The 17,517-nt window shown below is 47.0% G+C and overlaps 1 protein-coding gene across 1 annotated transcript in view; it reads right to left on the reverse strand.

The window, feature by feature from the left end:
- Positions 1–248: 248 nt before the first annotated feature.
- The window catches only part of COL22A1 (collagen type XXII alpha 1 chain), a 287,201-nt gene continuing 269,932 nt past the window's right edge, over positions 249–17,517 (reverse strand). Inside the window, exons 57-63 of the mRNA XM_064384626.1 lie at positions 16,684–16,719; positions 14,123–14,167; positions 11,126–11,305; positions 9,044–9,110; positions 6,231–6,413; positions 3,368–3,445; positions 249–1,457 (exon numbers count right to left, since the gene is read on the reverse strand). Of these exons, the coding sequence (XP_064240696.1) occupies positions 1,270–1,457; positions 3,368–3,445; positions 6,231–6,413; positions 9,044–9,110; positions 11,126–11,305; positions 14,123–14,167; positions 16,684–16,719 (777 nt within the window). The 3' untranslated portion in view covers positions 249–1,269. The remainder of the gene's footprint in view (positions 1,458–3,367; positions 3,446–6,230; positions 6,414–9,043; positions 9,111–11,125; positions 11,306–14,122; positions 14,168–16,683; positions 16,720–17,517) is intronic.

Consider the following 17,517-nt stretch of genomic DNA (forward strand, 5'->3'; position numbering starts at 1 on the left):
AATGTGCACATCTAAATGGCTGCTTCCATAGCCTAACATCCAGGGCTGTTTCAGTGAAGGGCAGGCTAATGAATGGCCCTGGAATAACTCAGTCAGGCACACATGTTCACTACCTTGTTCATTCTGCATGTGAGCTGAACAGGTGGACTCTGTGCTACGGTTCTTGGAAGAAAAAGATACATCCCAGTGCTTGACGAGTTCACATTCAGGTAAACGCTGAATATAAGAAACCAATCATCAAGAGGAACTCAGGAGAAGGAAACTTGGATTTATTGCGCACCTGTTCAAGCAGGGCATGTCACATACACACGTGCACTTGATGCCATTTATTTCAGAGACAGAGCCCTGGAGACACGAATTTCCCAGCTCTGGTCAGTGCCCTGCCAACTGCCCGCCATTAGGGAAACACAAGTGGATGGTCATCACGTCTGCTTGTTATATAATTAATATAATTGAAACCAACAAGAGGAACTTGAAGGGATCTTACCCACGGTTTAGAAGACAAATTAACACTCAAGGGCTGCCTCTTCAACATGGGTTTTCCCATCTTTGGCCAAGACATAAGATCCCACAGAGCCATTGCCAACCCGCAGACATTATTTCACTCCTGTGAGCTTGGAGCACTGAGGTGGCTGGAGTGCACCCTGAGGGCTGATTCTGTGTTCTCCAAATGCACTCCCCATTGGGAGGGAGGTGGGAACATTCCTCATGGTTGTAAATTCTTTCTCTTCCTGCTTCCTTTCCCTCTCTGGAAAGTGGCAGGTTTGTATTATTTCTCCCTGGGTGATTTCTGGGCATGACTGAGAATGAAGCCCATTGGCTCATTTTCTTAAAGTTTTTCTTTTGAAGAAAGAGGTAAATTTGTCAAGTGTCTGGTCAGGGTTTTGTAGCACCAAGAGTTTCCTTAAAATGGGCTGTTACATTTCAAATGGGGCTGTCAGAAGAATGAAGAAACAATCTCCTGCCCCACGAATCAAGTTTTCCCAACTTTGAAGGAGTGAAAACGAGCTCACAAAGCATCAGCATATGAAATAATAATAATAATAATAATTAACAACAATAATATTAATAATAATCTGACCGACCGGCAGCATCTGTTGGATTTAATAATTTTGAGGTCTCTCAAGAAAATAAAACAAAAAGCAAACGATAAAAGAAAGGAAAAAAAAGGAACACATGGCTGAAGTTTTTCAAGACCTCTGGCTTCCCATTGGGCTCTGAGTTCAAGTTTCAGAAATCCACTGCAGTCTTCTGGCTTTCCAGAGTCCTCTAGGGACCCTTCACGTTACTCGGCCGGGCAGCGAGGCTGGCAAAGTAGGCACACTGGGAAGGGTCACACTGGCCTGGAGGACCGGGGGGTCCTGGGGGGCCAGGATGTCCAGCTGGTCCTGTCTCCCCTTGAGGGCCAGGGATCCCAGGAAGTCCATCTTTAGCATAGCCAGGTTCTCCAGGTTGACCTGGCCCAAGGAGCAAAAGAAACAGAAGATGGTTCAAGATCCTCCTGGGAGTGAATGGGCCCTGATCTCACAGCTTCCATTCACTATGAACTCAGAAATTCAAATGTCCTCAGACAGAACATTCCCACGGTCTGGGAGCTCTGAGTGATTAGAGTGGTCTACATAAACACCAGGTAGCAGGAGCACCTCAGTATGTAGAAGAAGGGGTTGCTTTAACTATTTGACCTAGGATAGTAATCCAGGTACCACTGGAAAGAAAGAAACAAGGGTAGATTGAGACCGGGCAGGGGATATGTTCTCCACTTGAGACTCAGATGAGAGACTTGGCCTTCTGGGTTCTTACATGGGTCCAAGAAACATGTCTGAATGGAGAGTAGACACCAACTCCTGATCATTAACCATCTGCACCAATCCACATGACCTTAGAGACACCTGGTGACATTCTATTACTCAACATCCAACTGTATTTTCTCAGCTTTATCTACATGTTAAATTTGAACCACATATTTGGATTACATTAACCTATTCTGCAAAATCATGGCCAAAGACATTATCTAGGATGCAAGTAACTGACATTTAGATAGTCCAAAATTGAGATCCAGAAAATATTGCCTATAAACAAACTTCTATCCCTCCACTTAGTAAGCATCATAATATCATCTATAATCGACCTATCTTTCTTTTTAGCTTTGGCAACTTGGAAGGTCAGTCCTAAGTCTTGTGGTTAACCCCAGTAGTGACATGCCTTCTTAAGTCTTAGTAATCATCTTGTCAGAAAATCCCATACAAAATAAACACAAAGTAAACTTTTCACTTAAAAAGATCTATAGGTATTTCATTAACTCTATTAATGCTTTGGTAATAGCTATTTAATCGATGGTCCTGCCTAGATCAAGTTTTGAGGCCTCAGTGTTATTCATTCCTTGGACTAAGAACCACCGAAATGTAATAATTATCTCACCTTCACACTGGTGCAGTGACTTCTTCCTTTTAAATAGCTTCTGTTCTGCCATTTATTCTTTATTTAAAATTGCCTTGTTTTAAAAATTATTATTAATATTATAAGCTATTTAAAAACAGGTGAGCCATAAAAATATTTATAATGTATTTCTAATTATCTTCTCTAATGAAAATAATAATAAATGTCTACTTTAGAAAATTTGCAAAATCACGAAGGTATAAATACTAAAATTGAAATTCTCTGTAAGACCAATATTCAGATGTGACCTCCAGCAAACATATAAATTACACTTAAATAAAAAATAGAAGCCTCAATAGTCAAATTTCTTTCACCTTATACATATACACCTAATTTTGGAATGTGACTAATGCTGCATTGTAGAGATCTTCCAACAGCCACTGGGTAGGATGACCAACTTGTCCCAGTTTTCTCAAGTCATGTCTTAGTTTTAAAACTAAAATTCTCCGGTCCCAGAAACGTCCTCAGCCCTGGGACAGCTAACTACCCTACCACTGGGTGAGCATTCCCCAAAGCACATTCTGAGAAATACTAAAGGGATATTAACAACTGCATAGTGAAGAAAAAAGGACTTCTCTTTCAAGTGAATTTCAAAAGCGCTAGGTTAAACAAAAGAGACACATTTTTTAATGCTAGAGTCCTTAGCACTTATGATAGTGAATGTGCACCAGAAATGTCTGAAAGAGAAACACAGTCCCCGGCAGTTCCTGATTTAGCCCAAGTCAGTTTTTTTTGTTTTTTTTTGTTTTTTGTCCTCCAGGACCATTTCATGGAATTTTAAATTCATGGGATACACTTCAACAAATCATAGAATACACTACAATAACCCCTCCTCTCCACTCACTGCTGAGTCCTGTGGGGCCACGGGCAGGAGTGCTGGGTCTCCATGGTAGTTCATACCCTACCCCTGAGACTCCAGAACGAGTCATACCTGGGATTCCACGGGGTCCCATCTCGCCTCGGAGGCCAACTCCAGGTGCACCTGGGTCACCTTTGGCTCCTCGTTCACCTGGGAAGAAAAATATGCACTTTTGATGGTGGAGACCCCCAAGGAGGACAGAAACTGGGTGTCCCACCTTGCAGGATGTGCAGGTCTGACACTGGGCTGCTGCGGCGTTCCAGTCTAAACCACCCTGTGCACACACACTCACTCAACACAGTACCCCCAATTCCCATTGACACACTCATTCACACACTCCACCAGCACACACTCACGTTCAGAAATGTGCATGTGGGATCACTGAATACATGAACACTGCCTCCTTTACATATTTATACATGAACATTTGTTCAAGCACACATCTACCCAATTCCATACATACATCTATACATTCAAACCATATTAACAACTGTATACATACACTCATATACACATACTGACTCATTGACACAGCCAAATGGACACGCCCTCACACTCTCCCTCACATGCCATACACACATAAGTCCGCATGCGTCTCCTCTTATATGTCTATGCTTCCTGTGTTTTCCAAGCATTGTACCTGAACCTTTATCAAGAAGAAACTGGATAATATATAAACAAATTCAACATGCACATGGACATGGGCAGTGATAAGTAAGACATGGCTCTATTCTCAAGAAGCTTGAAATTTAATAAGAGAAATAAAATAGGGCACGAAGAACATTCTAGCATGAGACAGAATGTGGTAAGTACCATCATAGGAATTAAACAAAACACCACAGACATGCAGAGGAGAGAGTGATCCACCTCCCCTGGGAAGATACTTGAGATCATATTTGAATGAAGATCATGGAGATTTAATTAAACTGTCTCTCTCCCTTGTTTTTTTGAATCAATCACTTGTTTTGCCATATTGTTTCCAGAATATCTGCTGCTTGTGATATATTTTCTTTCATAATCCCAACTGAAATTCTGCTGGTTCACAGGGACTTCAGACCATTCATTTTCATTGTCATAATAATTACATTTGGTCAGTATTCTGCCACAATCCGATGTTCTCTATGCTTTCTTATTGACAATTATTCATATATTTTGTTTTATGAAATCGTATGAGTAGGACTAAATATACAGATTTAACAAAAAGCCTTTCAAGTAGGAGCAACATGACAGGAAATGGATAAGCAGATTAAGAATTGGTAAGAAAGTGGGAGATCAAAAGAGAACAATGCTAGGGGCCTCCGTCTCCCTGACTCCCAGTCACCCCAGAGCAGCTAAAATGACACCACATGCTCCTTTCCACAACCCATTCCTATTCCTCATAGGACAGGAATGAATTATGAGGCTGGCATTCTGTCTTTTTATCTTTATTTGAAATTGCCTTATTCAAAAATTCCTATTAATTTTATAAGCCATTTGAAAGCAGGCAAGCTTTAAAAAAGCAGAGAAAATATTATTTTAAAACAACCTTTTATAAACATTCTACTATATAACACATGCACACATATGTTTATTGCAGCACTATTTATAGCAGCAAAGACTTGGAACCAACCCAAATACCCATCACTGATAGACTGGCTAAAGAAAATGTGGCACATATACACCACGGAATACTACATAGCCATAAAAAAGAATGAGTTCATGTCCTTTGCAGGGACATGGATGAAGCTAGAAACCGTCATTCTCAGCAAACTAACACAAGAACAGAAACCAAACACTGCATCTTCTCACTCATAAGTAGGAGTTGAACAATGAGAACACACGGACACAGGGAGGGGAACATCACACACCGGAGCCTGTCAGTGGATGGGGGGTGAGGGGAGAGAGAGCATCAGGACAAATACCTAATGCCTGTGGGGCTTAAAACCTAGATGACGGGTTAATAGGTGCAGCAAATTACCATGGACATATATACCTATGTATCTAACCTGCACATTCAGCACACGTATTCCAGAACTTGATGTAAAATTTCAAAAAAACCTATTTTTTAAAAAGTATTTTTAAATTTATTTATTTATTTATTTTGAGATGGAGTCTCACTCTGTTGCCTAGGCTGAAGTGCAGTGGTGCAATCTTGGCTCACTGCAACCTTTGCCTCACTGGTTCAAGAGATTCTCCTGCCTCAGCCTCCTGAGTAGCTGAGACTACAGGCGCACGCCACCACACTCAGCTAATTTTTGTATTTTTTAATATAGACGAGGTTTCACCATATTGGCCAGGCTGGTCTCGAACTCCTGATCTCGTGATCCACCTGCCTCAGCCTCCCAAAGTGCTGGGATTACAGAGGTGAGCCACCGCGCCTGGCCTAAATTTATTTTTTAATCCTTCCCCTCTCTCTTTCACATCTGTCTTCCTACAGAGAGAGTGAATGTCCCGGCCTGTTTGCCACCGTGTGATGAGTTAAATGGGACAGCCTCTGCCCTTTGAAGGAGAGACGTTCTGTTGGCCAGAGCTCTGATGTCCTGCTAAGTCACTGCTCCGAGAGCTGGGCAGTTTTATTCCAATTTTAAGGCTGGCATTTAATCTCCATTGAGATTAAATGTCTTATTCCTCAATGCTAAACTCGGTAGGGGAGGAAGGAGGCATGTTGTTTACCTCCCTGAAACTTGAGCAGCAGAGATGGAGAGAGAACAAGAAAGTAGGAGGGAACGGATTCAATCTTCCTAGCAGAGGCATAATTTTGTAAAAATGTCAAGTATGAAAGCCTCTTACGCATATGATAAAATTATATGATGCCAAAACTCCGGGTGTTACCAAGCTTCAGGGAATGACAGTGGCATGAATAATGCATGCTCGGATGCAATGCCACCTCCCAGCCCTGTTCCTTCTCCACCCTCCTGGAGTATATGGAGAACATCCTCTCCAGGTCTTAACTCACCTTTGGGACCTATGGGTCCAGAGGGTCCTTCCAGACCCCCCTGCCCAGGACGACCTGGCTCCCCCATGGGGCCGGTCCGGCCTGGAAGTCCATCTTTTCCAGGGGGCCCTGGGGGCCCAGGTCTGCCTTGAGATGCCTTCATGTGCGCTGGGGGCATCTGGGCCAGGAGGTAGGCGAGTTTGGCTGTGGAGAAGGAAAAAGAGAGGCATTTCATGAAGAACAGATAGTGGACATAGGACATAGGACAGGATGGCTACTCAGAACCAAGGCGGCATTAACAGCTGCAGAGACAACATCAATGGCACGTCACATGGCCCATGTGCAGCATTTGTGTGGGCACATTCTGACTGGCTGGCCACGGGGTGACTTAATCAGTAGTGATCATCACTGCCTCTGGAGCAAGTCTGCCTAGGCTGGGATCCCAGGGCAGCCACGGCCAGCCAGGTCAGCTTGAGCAAGCTACTTGACCATTCTCAGCCTTGGTATCCCTTTCTATGCAATGGAGACAATGAAACAGCATCTACCCCACGGGGCTACAATGAGGATGGAGCAAATGAGATGATGTATGTGGAATAGTGCCTGGTACTTGCCAAGTGATCAGGAGATGCTGACTGCTGCACCCAGGGCAGAACAAGGGAAGCCATAGTGGCAGGGACAGCAATAGCAGCACCAGCAATTGTAACGGTCAGTTGGGGACACGGATGCTAGGGTGGAGGAAGTAAGTGGCTTACACAAAGCTATGTTAGTCACTTTTTCTCTCCAATGTCAAATTCCCAATCTATAAGCTAAATAGCTGGACAGGACGGTCACTGAAGATCTTATACATCTAAAATGTTAAGATGACAGAAATGATTTAAAAACCCAGAGGTCCAGTGCTGGTTTGGCAGCCTTTCAGTGGGACAGGGGATATAGTGCCCATCTGGTGGCCACGATGGGCAGTCTTTGTTTGCCACGCAGTCATAGGTAATCAGGCCCAAATCCCTATGTTGGCGACAGTGTGACCAAGACCAGAGGCTGGGAGGCTACTCAAGGCCCCAGGTGTTCGGTAGTGAAACCAAGGTGGAGTCAGCTTCTTCTGATTGCCTGGTTGATCACTTCCCAGCGTGTCTTTCTCATACTGCTCCTCTCACAAGGTGGCAGGAGGGCAGGTGGTCCACTCCTGTGACCTTGACAAATTACTCAACTTCTCTGAGCCTTGATTTTCTCATCTTTAAAGTGGAGTGGATGCTCCCTTCTCAAAGCCCTGTTTGGAAGAAAGGACTCAGCCCAGCAGATTCTCTATCCAACCCAATTCCAAATGGGCCTTATCTCTGATCTTGGGCTAGAGATCCCTCAAAAGCAAAGGTCACATCTGTCACTGATGAATCCAACATCAGAAGATTGAACTCAGAGATCTACACACATGAGACCTCAGAACACCACCCACCCATGGTACCCTCCAATCTGGCCCTTATTTCCCTCATGGCCTCCTTCTCCCACCCAAAACCCACTCCTTGCTGTCTGCTCCAGAAAACAGTCCTTTGCTCTCATTTCCATGTAAGAAAAAGAACATGGTCTTTCTCCAGTATGGAAATGGACTGTGTTCCCCTGGACACTCAAGAGCACAGGAAGGAGGGCCATCCTGTTTACAGCTGTGTCCTTGCTCACAGCACAGAATCTCACAATGGGAGGTACAAAATAACGGAGACATGATCACGAGAATAAACGTGCCCTCCTCCTTTGTCCTTGTGCTCCTGGAGAGTAGTTATGAATTTCTCTTCTTTGTTGCAACAAGATTTTGTGTGACTTTCTTCTCCTCCAATTTCCCATTGCAGAGGGAATGGGAATGGCTGTTGTTCAAGAGACCTTGGTGGTGAAGAGGATGAAGAGCACAGAACCTTTAGTGAAGCTGCCCGGGTGCAAATCCTGGCCAGATCTTCCCAGCTCATCAACCTTAAGTGAGTTACTTAGCTCCTAATAATGTTGCTTCCAACAATTCTTACAATTACATGAGCCTCATGAGGTGGTGTGGAGGCTTCTGCGGGTTAACACTTGCAAGTGCTGAGAACTTCAGCTGACCTTGGCAAATGCCGACATGCTGGCATGATTACTACCACCCGCCTACCTTTCTCCCTCCCTAAGCAGCTGCTATGCACAGGCACACGCTAGACCTGGGGACTTAACGAGTCAGTGCAGCAGGACTGAAAGGATGTTAGTTCCTTGAAAGCACTATGACTGCCTGCTGCCCTCAGGGCCTGCACACATGTTGCTCCATAGATCTGGGGTCATGTTTCATCTTTCAGCTTGCAGCTCACACGGCCCCTCCTCCAGGAAGCCTTCACTCATCTACTCCCTGGCCTCTGAACTATCTTAGGTATGTTCATCTGTCCTCTTTTAATACCTGCTGTGACAAATAAAACGAAAGAACTTTTCCGACTTCACTAAAATCATCCTATTTGTTTATCTACTTCTTCCTCTGGACTGTGAGTTTCATGAGGCTCATAGCAGTAAATAACCAAAATTATTTACAGACTAGATAAATGACTCCATGCTTAGAATAAATGATTGTTCAGAGCAGAGCTGTTTTGCAGATAGTGAGCTCTCCTTCACTAGAGGTAATCAAGTGAAAGCTGAAGAACTATTCCTAGGGAAAGTCTGTGTCAGATAAAGGATAGAACAGAGTCTTCAGGGAGTTCCACAACCCTGAGAGTCTACACTTGAGCTGCTAGTCAAGTGCTTTTCTTCCTCCAGGATGCAAAAGCATTCAAGGCTGAACAGAGGGACTGCTTCCCGGGCTCTTCTCTGCAAGACCTTAACACAGTCCAGATACTCACTTTCAAGCTGCTTCCCCAGCTCTTCTTGAATAAGGCGACGCAGGGTTTCCATGGATGGAGACTCCCCCTAGGAGGGAGGGGAGGTGGAGTTATTTATCTTCTCAGTAACTTCTGCCATTTAAGAACCCTGAGGACTCGGGAAGCCAGGAAGTTCGTGGGAAGTATACACCTACACAGGGACACACATCTTCCTAGCCCAATCTTTCCACGTCTCTAATCCCTTCCTCCCTTCTCTGTTATACAGGCAGCACCATCCCCTTTACAAAGCAGCCCGGGCCCTGGGCTCTCTCAGCCACTGCTGCCCTTCCTTCCACACCTTTCCAGCTTATTCACTGGATTTCCTTCCTGCTCAGGCCACTGTGCCCATTAATTCCACCCACACACCCTTCTTAGCCCTGGACCTGGGAGGTCTGGTCCCTAATCTCTCCCTGCCAAAGTTGCGTCCACCTTTTGGACACAGCCTACAGGCTGCCTTCGATGTGAACTCAAGTTTGATTCCTCCGCCTGGCCACCTGGCCACTCTGGTTCCCATGGTCTGGTTTTCTCTGCTTATGTCCACTGTGGCTCTAAACAACTTTCTGACCAAGTCCTGGTGCTCGGTCCACAGAAGCTGATGAGTTTACCAATCCAATCTCACACAGTGTCATGTGATTCTGAGGAGAACCTAGAGGAGCTGTCCACAGGCTCTCAGAGCTGGTCCCTTCCTGTCTGACGGTTCCAGGGCAGTGTCTACCCCTCAAGGGCAGGGGTCTTACTATAGCCCCATACCTGGCATGAGATAGATTCCATTTCCTTATTCTTTTTTTCTGACCAAGAATCTTTTATGATAGTCCCCGAATTCTCATCACTGTCCAATAGCAGCAGGACTGGCAGAACTTGGCAAGGCTCCAAGAGGGCTTTAGAAGCCAACTGAGTGCTCTAGGCTGGCACTCAGGGCTCTGGCTGCCTGGCATCTTTCAGGGCAGCTGAAACCCAGGCTGACTACAGCCACCAGGAACTGACGCAACTGCAGAGCATCAGAACTGGCAGGGACGTGGAGGTCATCCAGACCTGTGCTCTGTGGAATACAAGGGTCTCCAGAAGACCATACGGGCTGCTGAGCAGGAGGGAGTGGTCACACGGACTTCCAGCAGGGGAGCTCTGCATTTATCTTTTTATAGCCCATGTATGCCTGTGTCATGAGGTTGTGTAAAATGAAAAGTTCTGTTTAATAAAGGATGTTTAAAGAAAGAAAAAAACACCACTCCAAATAAGCCCTTGTTTCCAGCTTTGGAAAAAGACAGATGCAGGCAGGGCGCGGTGGCTCATGCCTGTAATCCCAGCACTTTGGGAGACTGAGGCAGGTGGATCACAAGGTCAGGAGTTCGAGACTAGCCTGACCAATATGGTGAAATCTCATCTCTAATAAAAATATAAAAATTAGTTAGGCGTGGTGGTGTGTGCCTGTAATCCCAGCTACTCAGCGGGCTGAGACAGGAGAATCACTTGAACCTGGGAGGTGGAGGATGCAGTGAGCCGAGATCACGTCACTGCACTCCAGCCTAGGCAACAAGAACAAAACTTTGTTTCAAAAAAAAAAAAAAAAGGAAAGAAAAGAAAAAGAGAAAGAGATGCAATGAGAAGTACTCTAGGTAGGCTGATACAAGAGTGGCAAAGCCAGGCATCAAATGGGTGGTGAATCACTCCACAGTGAAGCTCAGACCACTGGGAGCTGGGTGTCTTCTCAAACACCTTTTGTACAAGGTCCTGAGCAGAAGAGTTCTACAGCCCAAGAAATGAAGTCTTTGGGATTCATTACCACTGAGAAACAGGGTTGAACAGAAGAGGGACCCTTTTTTGAGATTACTTAATCTAGGCACGTTATTTCACTTAATTATCATCAGTCAGAAGAGGATTTTGTTTACCCTTTTAGCGGACAAGGAAGGGCAGATTCAGAGAGGAAGAGTAGACCACCCAGGTCACACCTTCAGTCACTGGAAGACTGGGATCTGTAACCTGATGCCTCTGAAGTCCACACACTTCCTTGGCTTCCCCTTAGGCCCAGAGGAGTCCCCAAGTTCAAAGCCACATTAACATCCTTACCCTCAGTCCTGGAAATCCCGGTTGGCCTGGAGGCCCTGGGGGCCCAGCCGGTCCGTTCTCCCCAGGTAGTCCTTGGGGACCCATCAGGCCTGTGTGGCCTTTGTGACCTGGGATTCCAGGGTCCCCGGGCTGGCCCTTTCCACCAGGAGGCCCTTTGTCACCTTTGATCCCAGGGTCTCCCTAAGGAGGAGAGAAGCATATCAGCGTGTGTCTCAGGGCTGAAAGCTGTACCCCAGGCAGCTGCAAAAGGGATTCCCCCAGTCTGCCTCTTAGATCACTGAAAGGGAGCTCTTGGTCCTGGGTGGCCCATGTGTGGCTTGGGGTGAGAAGAGCCCCAGAATCCATCACATGCACCATCCTAATGGTGCAAATGAAAACACAGGCAGCCTGGGCAAGATGTTCTGACCCATCACTAGCAAAAACAATTTTCTTAAAAACTAGCCAGCCACAGTGGCAATTGCCTATAGTCCTAGCTACTCGGAAGGCTGAGGTAGGAAGATTGCTTGAGGCCAGGAGTTTGAGATAGCAGTGAAGTATGATCATGCCACTGCACTCCAGCCTGCGTGATAGAGTGAGACTCTGTTTAAGGAAAAAAAAAAAAGAAAGACAGAAAGAAAGAAAAAGAAAAAAGAAAACATTCAGGGCCCATAGATAGAAATCCAGCAGCCCATGGTCACACAGGGAGTCTATAGAGAACAGGATGAGAATGTTGATGGCTAGATTCTGATCCTGTTCTCAATCCCAAGAGTGCAGCTCCTTAGACTGCCTGCAGAAGGATGGTCCTGGCCACTGAGACTGATGGTGGAACCGCTGGCCCCTTTCTGGCCTGGTGTTGCTCTCTGTCAGCTAGAGAGACAGTGGCCCTCTCTGAGAGGTGTCTCCCTCCCAGGTCATCTCCCATTTCTTTCAGCTCTAGGGAGTTCACAGAGGATTATCCAATGGCCTCCAACACTGCCTAGGGCTCATCTCTCCCCACAGCTGGCCCAGAGTTGGAAGTGCTGGACCAACGATTTGGGAGTTATGGCAAGCCCAGGGCAGTCCAGTCCTCTGCCTTTATGTGCTACTGTGTGTTTGTCCAGCAAGTTCAAAATGGCTGGTTGGTCTGAAAATACGGCAGTCACATTAATGGCCTCAGAGATAACGGAATTCCATTGCTGGGATGTAGCAGAGAGAGGAAGGCACAGTGAGAAAAAGAAAAGACAGCAGATGGTAACTGTAAATGTGTAGCATGGCTGTGGACATGACCCAGGGCCACAGAAAGAAAAACGGTGCAGTCACCAACATCTCTAACATACGCACTTAAATGAAAAATGCCAGGCGTGAAACAATAGATACTGTATGATACGCTCAGAGCGGGGAGGGGCAAACACAAGGTGAATGCACATTTATAACACACAGCACACACAGTTCTGTGTGCACAGACTCCCTCTGGAAAGATGAAAAGCCAAAGCAGTGTGATAGACCCTGGAGAGGGGATGGGGCTAAGGGATGAGATGGAAGGGGCACGTAGTTTTCATTGCATTCACTTGTCCTGCAATCTTCACCATTTAACGATGTACCTGCATTGCTTTTAATATTTCAACAATAACCCAAAAGCAGTAAATTCAAAAATAATAATTTAGTTAGATCCAAGGAAATCACTTCAATTTTCCAGGCGTGACACATTTCACGGGATGTTGCGATCTCTGTTGGCGATCTTGAACTCAGGGATCCATTAAAGTCCTGGCGTTTGTACACCTGGATGCCAAGGCCCTGGAGCACGTGTGGCACAGCATTTTCTATTCATTAAAGGTCTCGCAATCACTTTGTGGTGACATGTCCCATATTTCAAATGTTCCCAGGAGTACCAAGGAAAGGGTAGTCTAATGGCTCCCTGGCAATGTGCCACGAAAGCACTTAACCGGGGAAAGGCAAGCTCTCCGCGTATTGACTAGGTATTAAAGAAGAGATTCCATTGGTGGTCTGCGTTCCTTGGCTCTCAACCAAAATTCAAGCCCCATATCCTATGGCAGTAGCTCCCACGGTTGCTTGAGTCGCATTCTCAGGGGGTGGGGGGACATCAACGCCTTCTCAGCCACAGGTCCTCCTGTCCCTGGCTCCATCGCTCAGGAACCAACAGCCACGGGATACAGGAATCAAAGTCATGGGAAGGAGACAGGAGGAGGATCCAGGGGGGAGAATCCCTGAGACACTGCCCCCACGTTTCTCACTCCTCTGGCTGTGGGAGAAGCCAGCCGGCTCCCCACCCACCCCACTTGCGAAGAAAGCCGAGATAAATTCTTTTCAGGACCATGAGAAACAAGCGGGGGCGGGCTGGGGGTGCCTGGGATGCCCGTGTCTGTGTCGTGCAACAGTGTGACAGCGTGAGGCTGACCAAATGCAGGATTGTGGGCAAACGAGACGCATGAAGCCTCCAAAGGGAGCAGCAGTCGTGAGTGTGAGGACGCGCCTGCCTTCCACGGGCTCTTCCGCAAAAACCAGAAAGAAAAAAGAAAAAAAAATGTCTTTCCCCTGTTGTTTTTTGGAGAAATGAAATGTAAAGAAAGGCTTTCTGAGTGTAACGCCAAGGCAATTCATTATGGGAAAATCTGTTCCCTTGTCACCTCCAGTGACAAATTTGGCTCCTGGCAAATTGGCACTTTGGGAGCTGAGCCCGTCTCGGCGGGCATTCGCACATGGGGAGAAAGAAATCTGTCAATGTCTCCCAAGGCTTGCCTTTGAATTTCTAATTGTGATGATTTTACTCCTTAAACTAATAACCAAAAAAGAAAGAAAGAAAAGAAATAATAACATCAACTACCAACAATACTGGGGGGAAAAGAACCTCCCTTTGTGGGGCTGGTGATCATCCATGAAAACGTGAACAAAACCATGACAGGCAGCGTGATCCAGGCGGGTGTTTACCACTGCCTTGGACAAAGGCCAGCCTCAGCATCCCGCGGGCATTGCGCAAAGGTCACACTCTGCGTGTTCAAGGTGCCTGTGCTCCCCGCTCACCCTTTCTCCTTTAGATCCAGGCTCTCCAGGCTTCCCAGGGGACCCCTGCAATGAGAAAGAAGGACAGTCATTGCCCCAGGCCCTCTGCACTGGCGTCCTTGCCTCCCTGGTTCTTCTCCACAGTCCTGCATGCTGATGACAAGGGATCCTCAAAAGATAAGGTCCCCCGAGGGCTCCCTTCTGATTTGTGCCTACACGGTGTAGGGGGCACACTGCGTCTTCTCTCCTTTCCTCCGGCCACTGTCTGCCTTAGACTGACGGCACCAGCCCCTGGTTGGCCACTCCACATTCCTCCCCTACTTCTTGTTGGGTGAATTCCACTCCCTTTAACATGCCCAGGAGGCAATACGTGAATTGTCTTTAACAGGCTGTCACTGCCCTGGATGGCTCTAGTGTAGGGGACAGACGGTTCTGTGGGCTCACGGCCTCTGCTCTTCATCTTCCCTGAGCCTGCAGCATGCTCCTCACCTCTCTGTCCAGATACCTACTTCCCACCTGGCCTGCAGGCCTCCTCTTCAGGAAGCCCTCCCTGACCATTTAGAGAAGTGGCCCTCTTCTATGTTCCCACAGTCCTTATCCCCTCCTGGAGGGCAGTCACATCAGGGAACAAAAGACACAGCCCACAGTCCCCACTGCTTCTGTCATTCTCTCCACCTGGAATGTCTCTTTGCTCCCTCTTCGCCCCCAGCTCCTCTGCCATCTCCTCTGTAAAGCATTGGCTAATCCCTCTGGCCAGTGTCCATCCTCATGCATGGGTTAATTTCCTGCCAGCTGACATCAAACTTTCTTTCTCCCCAGATATGATGACCAACGTATGCTTGTCTATCTGCCTCTTAGCACACATGTGGAAAGCGGAGCTTGCTACTGGGGAAGGAAATTCAGCTCAGGGGCTCTTGTCTCTTGTACTATCTTCTGGTTGATAGACTCTACATTGAATCAAACGAAGAAAGTCAAGAAACTACTCTTGAGCTCTTCGGAGCCTGGCCATTTCAGCTTCAAAAGCATTCATTGCACCCCTTTCATGCAGGTGCCATGTTCAGCCCTGTGACCTATGCAGAGGGCAGGGATGAGACATGGTCCTCATTCTCACAGAGTTCACAGCCTGTCCATGAGAAGGAGGTGGGCATGAGTTGATTCTAACACAGGCAGACTGATTTAATTTCTATAACATAAGCACCCAAAGGTGTCTCAGTATTCCTGGGTGGAAGAGCATGATTCTGTAAGTTGGGAATCACACAGCCTTGAAAGTTGGATAAAATTTAACAAAAGGTGGCAGGATAGGTGCTCCAGGTGGGTGGAAGAGTGAAGACCAAGCCTTGGATGGGAGAAGGTGGGGACATATTGGGCATGGGGAAGCAGGAGGCTCCCATTCTAAGGGGAGAGTTGGATCAGATTAGTAAGACCTGGGATGCCTGCTTAGCCTGGAATTTTTGCGGAAAGTCCACAGAGAATTTGTGTAGGCAGGAGCCCAAGTACAAACTCCCTCAGAAAAGGGAGCTCTGGGTATTTCCCCTTCATCCCAATCCAGGAAGCAGAGGAAACAGTGATTGGACAGTGAGTGAATAATATACCCAGTGAGTGACACCCTATGGCTGAGGCGAGGAGCAAACACTTTCTGAATATGAAGCTATCCGATCCAGCTTCAAGGAAGTGACCCAAAGGCACAGGGTAAAAACGCATCTTCCTCATTTAAGTGGGAAATTGAAACGGAGAAGCTAATTTCCATAGACCCACTTTCTCTGCGTTCAATCATTCTTCTGTTCATCTCTCATCAAATATTTTTGTTATCTAGTCTGTGTTGGTCTCCTGGGCTACAGCAGAACACAGCAGGGTGCTAAAACCAAGCATTGTCGGGGGTCTGCTTTGCTTTCGTGGTCAAGGGAAGTTGGCAAAAGCAACATTTCAGCTGAGACCTCCGGAGGAATAGGAATAAGCATGGGAAAAGAGGGCCCTTGGAAAAGGACTTGGCGTGTCTCAGGAAAAGGCCAGAATGACTGGAGCTTAGAGAAGGAGGGGAGTGGTGGGACTGGGGCAGCCTGGATTCCATGGAGAGTGCAGGGGAAGGGCAGAGCATCAGGTCACACTGCGGCATCTCTACAGGCTTATATTCTGCAGACACTCTGTCTGCCGGGCAGAGGAATGCGGAGGGGCAAGGCTGGACGAAGGGAGATCCATTAGGGGATCGCTGCAGTGTTCAAGTGAGAGCGGATGAACATTAAATTAGCATCCCAGTGGCAGAGACAGAGAGAACTGGACAAAACCAACAGGTATTTTGAAGTCAGAGTTGACAGGATTTGTTAACAGCTTGGATGCTGAGGGATTAAACCAGTGAAACAGACCTATCAAGACGGTGCCCCTGAACCGGCTACATAATTTATGGGGCTCCGTGCAAAATTAAAACATGAGCCAATTGTTCAAAAGACATTAAGGATTTCAAGACAGTGAGGGTAGAGAGTGTCAAGGCAAGTGTAGGGCCTTTCTAAGCCCAGGGCCTGAGCCCACACAGACTGCCCACCCGCAGGAAAGGGTTGCCAAGGGGTGAGTGTGTGTGTGATATTTACCTCCTTGCCCGGCACTCCTTTCTCTCCTGGTTCTCCCTGCAAAACAGAACAGAATATCAGTGGCTTTGCAGCATCAGCCCAACGTCAGTACTAAGACTGTCTTTAAAACTGACATTTCCACTCAAGTCATGTTCCAGCAAAGACAGCAATCGACGGTCTACCTGGCCAAGGACATCCCAGACAAGCTCTCTGCTCAGCCTGCACATGGGAAGGCAAAAAAATCACGCGAGGTTAGGAAGAAGAACCGTGGTTTAAGAGCTCCTTGTCAATGGGATGGGTATGACACCCCCAGGAGGGCCTCCAGGATATCAGTTTTACAAATAGTCCTGGTGTGGTCAGGAGGCCTTTCTGAGAAGCAGGCTCACTATGTGTGAAACAGGAAGCCAATAAGACGCTGGGATCCAGGTTCAATTCCTGGCTCCTCCACTGTTTGGCTCTGTGACCTTGGACAACCTCCCTACAACTTCCATAAGCTCTCTGTGCCTCAGTGTCTTCATCTGTAAAATGAGAACAGTGGTGGGACCTGCCTCAAGGATGACGGCGAGATGTCGATGTGTTTGTTCTTCTAAAGCACGCCAGGCAGCAGCGGGGAAGTAGTGAGGGCTGGACACGCACCCCGCTGTTATCATGACTCAGGAGCAGTCGCTGCAGTGCATCCATGGGAGTGGGTGCCTGGCTGCTCAGAGGCAGCAGATTATTAACAAGGGGATGGAGAAGGAGACTTGGCCTTTAACAGTGGAGTGAGTAGGCCCACGTAAAAATCAGTCAACAGGACCACGCAAAGCCTGGGCAGCACAGTAGAAAAGGGTAAGAGGGCTACCACCTACAACAGGC

The sequence above is a fragment of the Aotus nancymaae genome, unplaced genomic scaffold, assembly GCF_030222135.1.
Source record: "Aotus nancymaae isolate 86718 unplaced genomic scaffold, 86718_ANA_hifiasm-v0.15.2.pri h1tg000036l, whole genome shotgun sequence".
NCBI lineage: Eukaryota > Metazoa > Chordata > Mammalia > Primates > Aotidae > Aotus > Aotus nancymaae.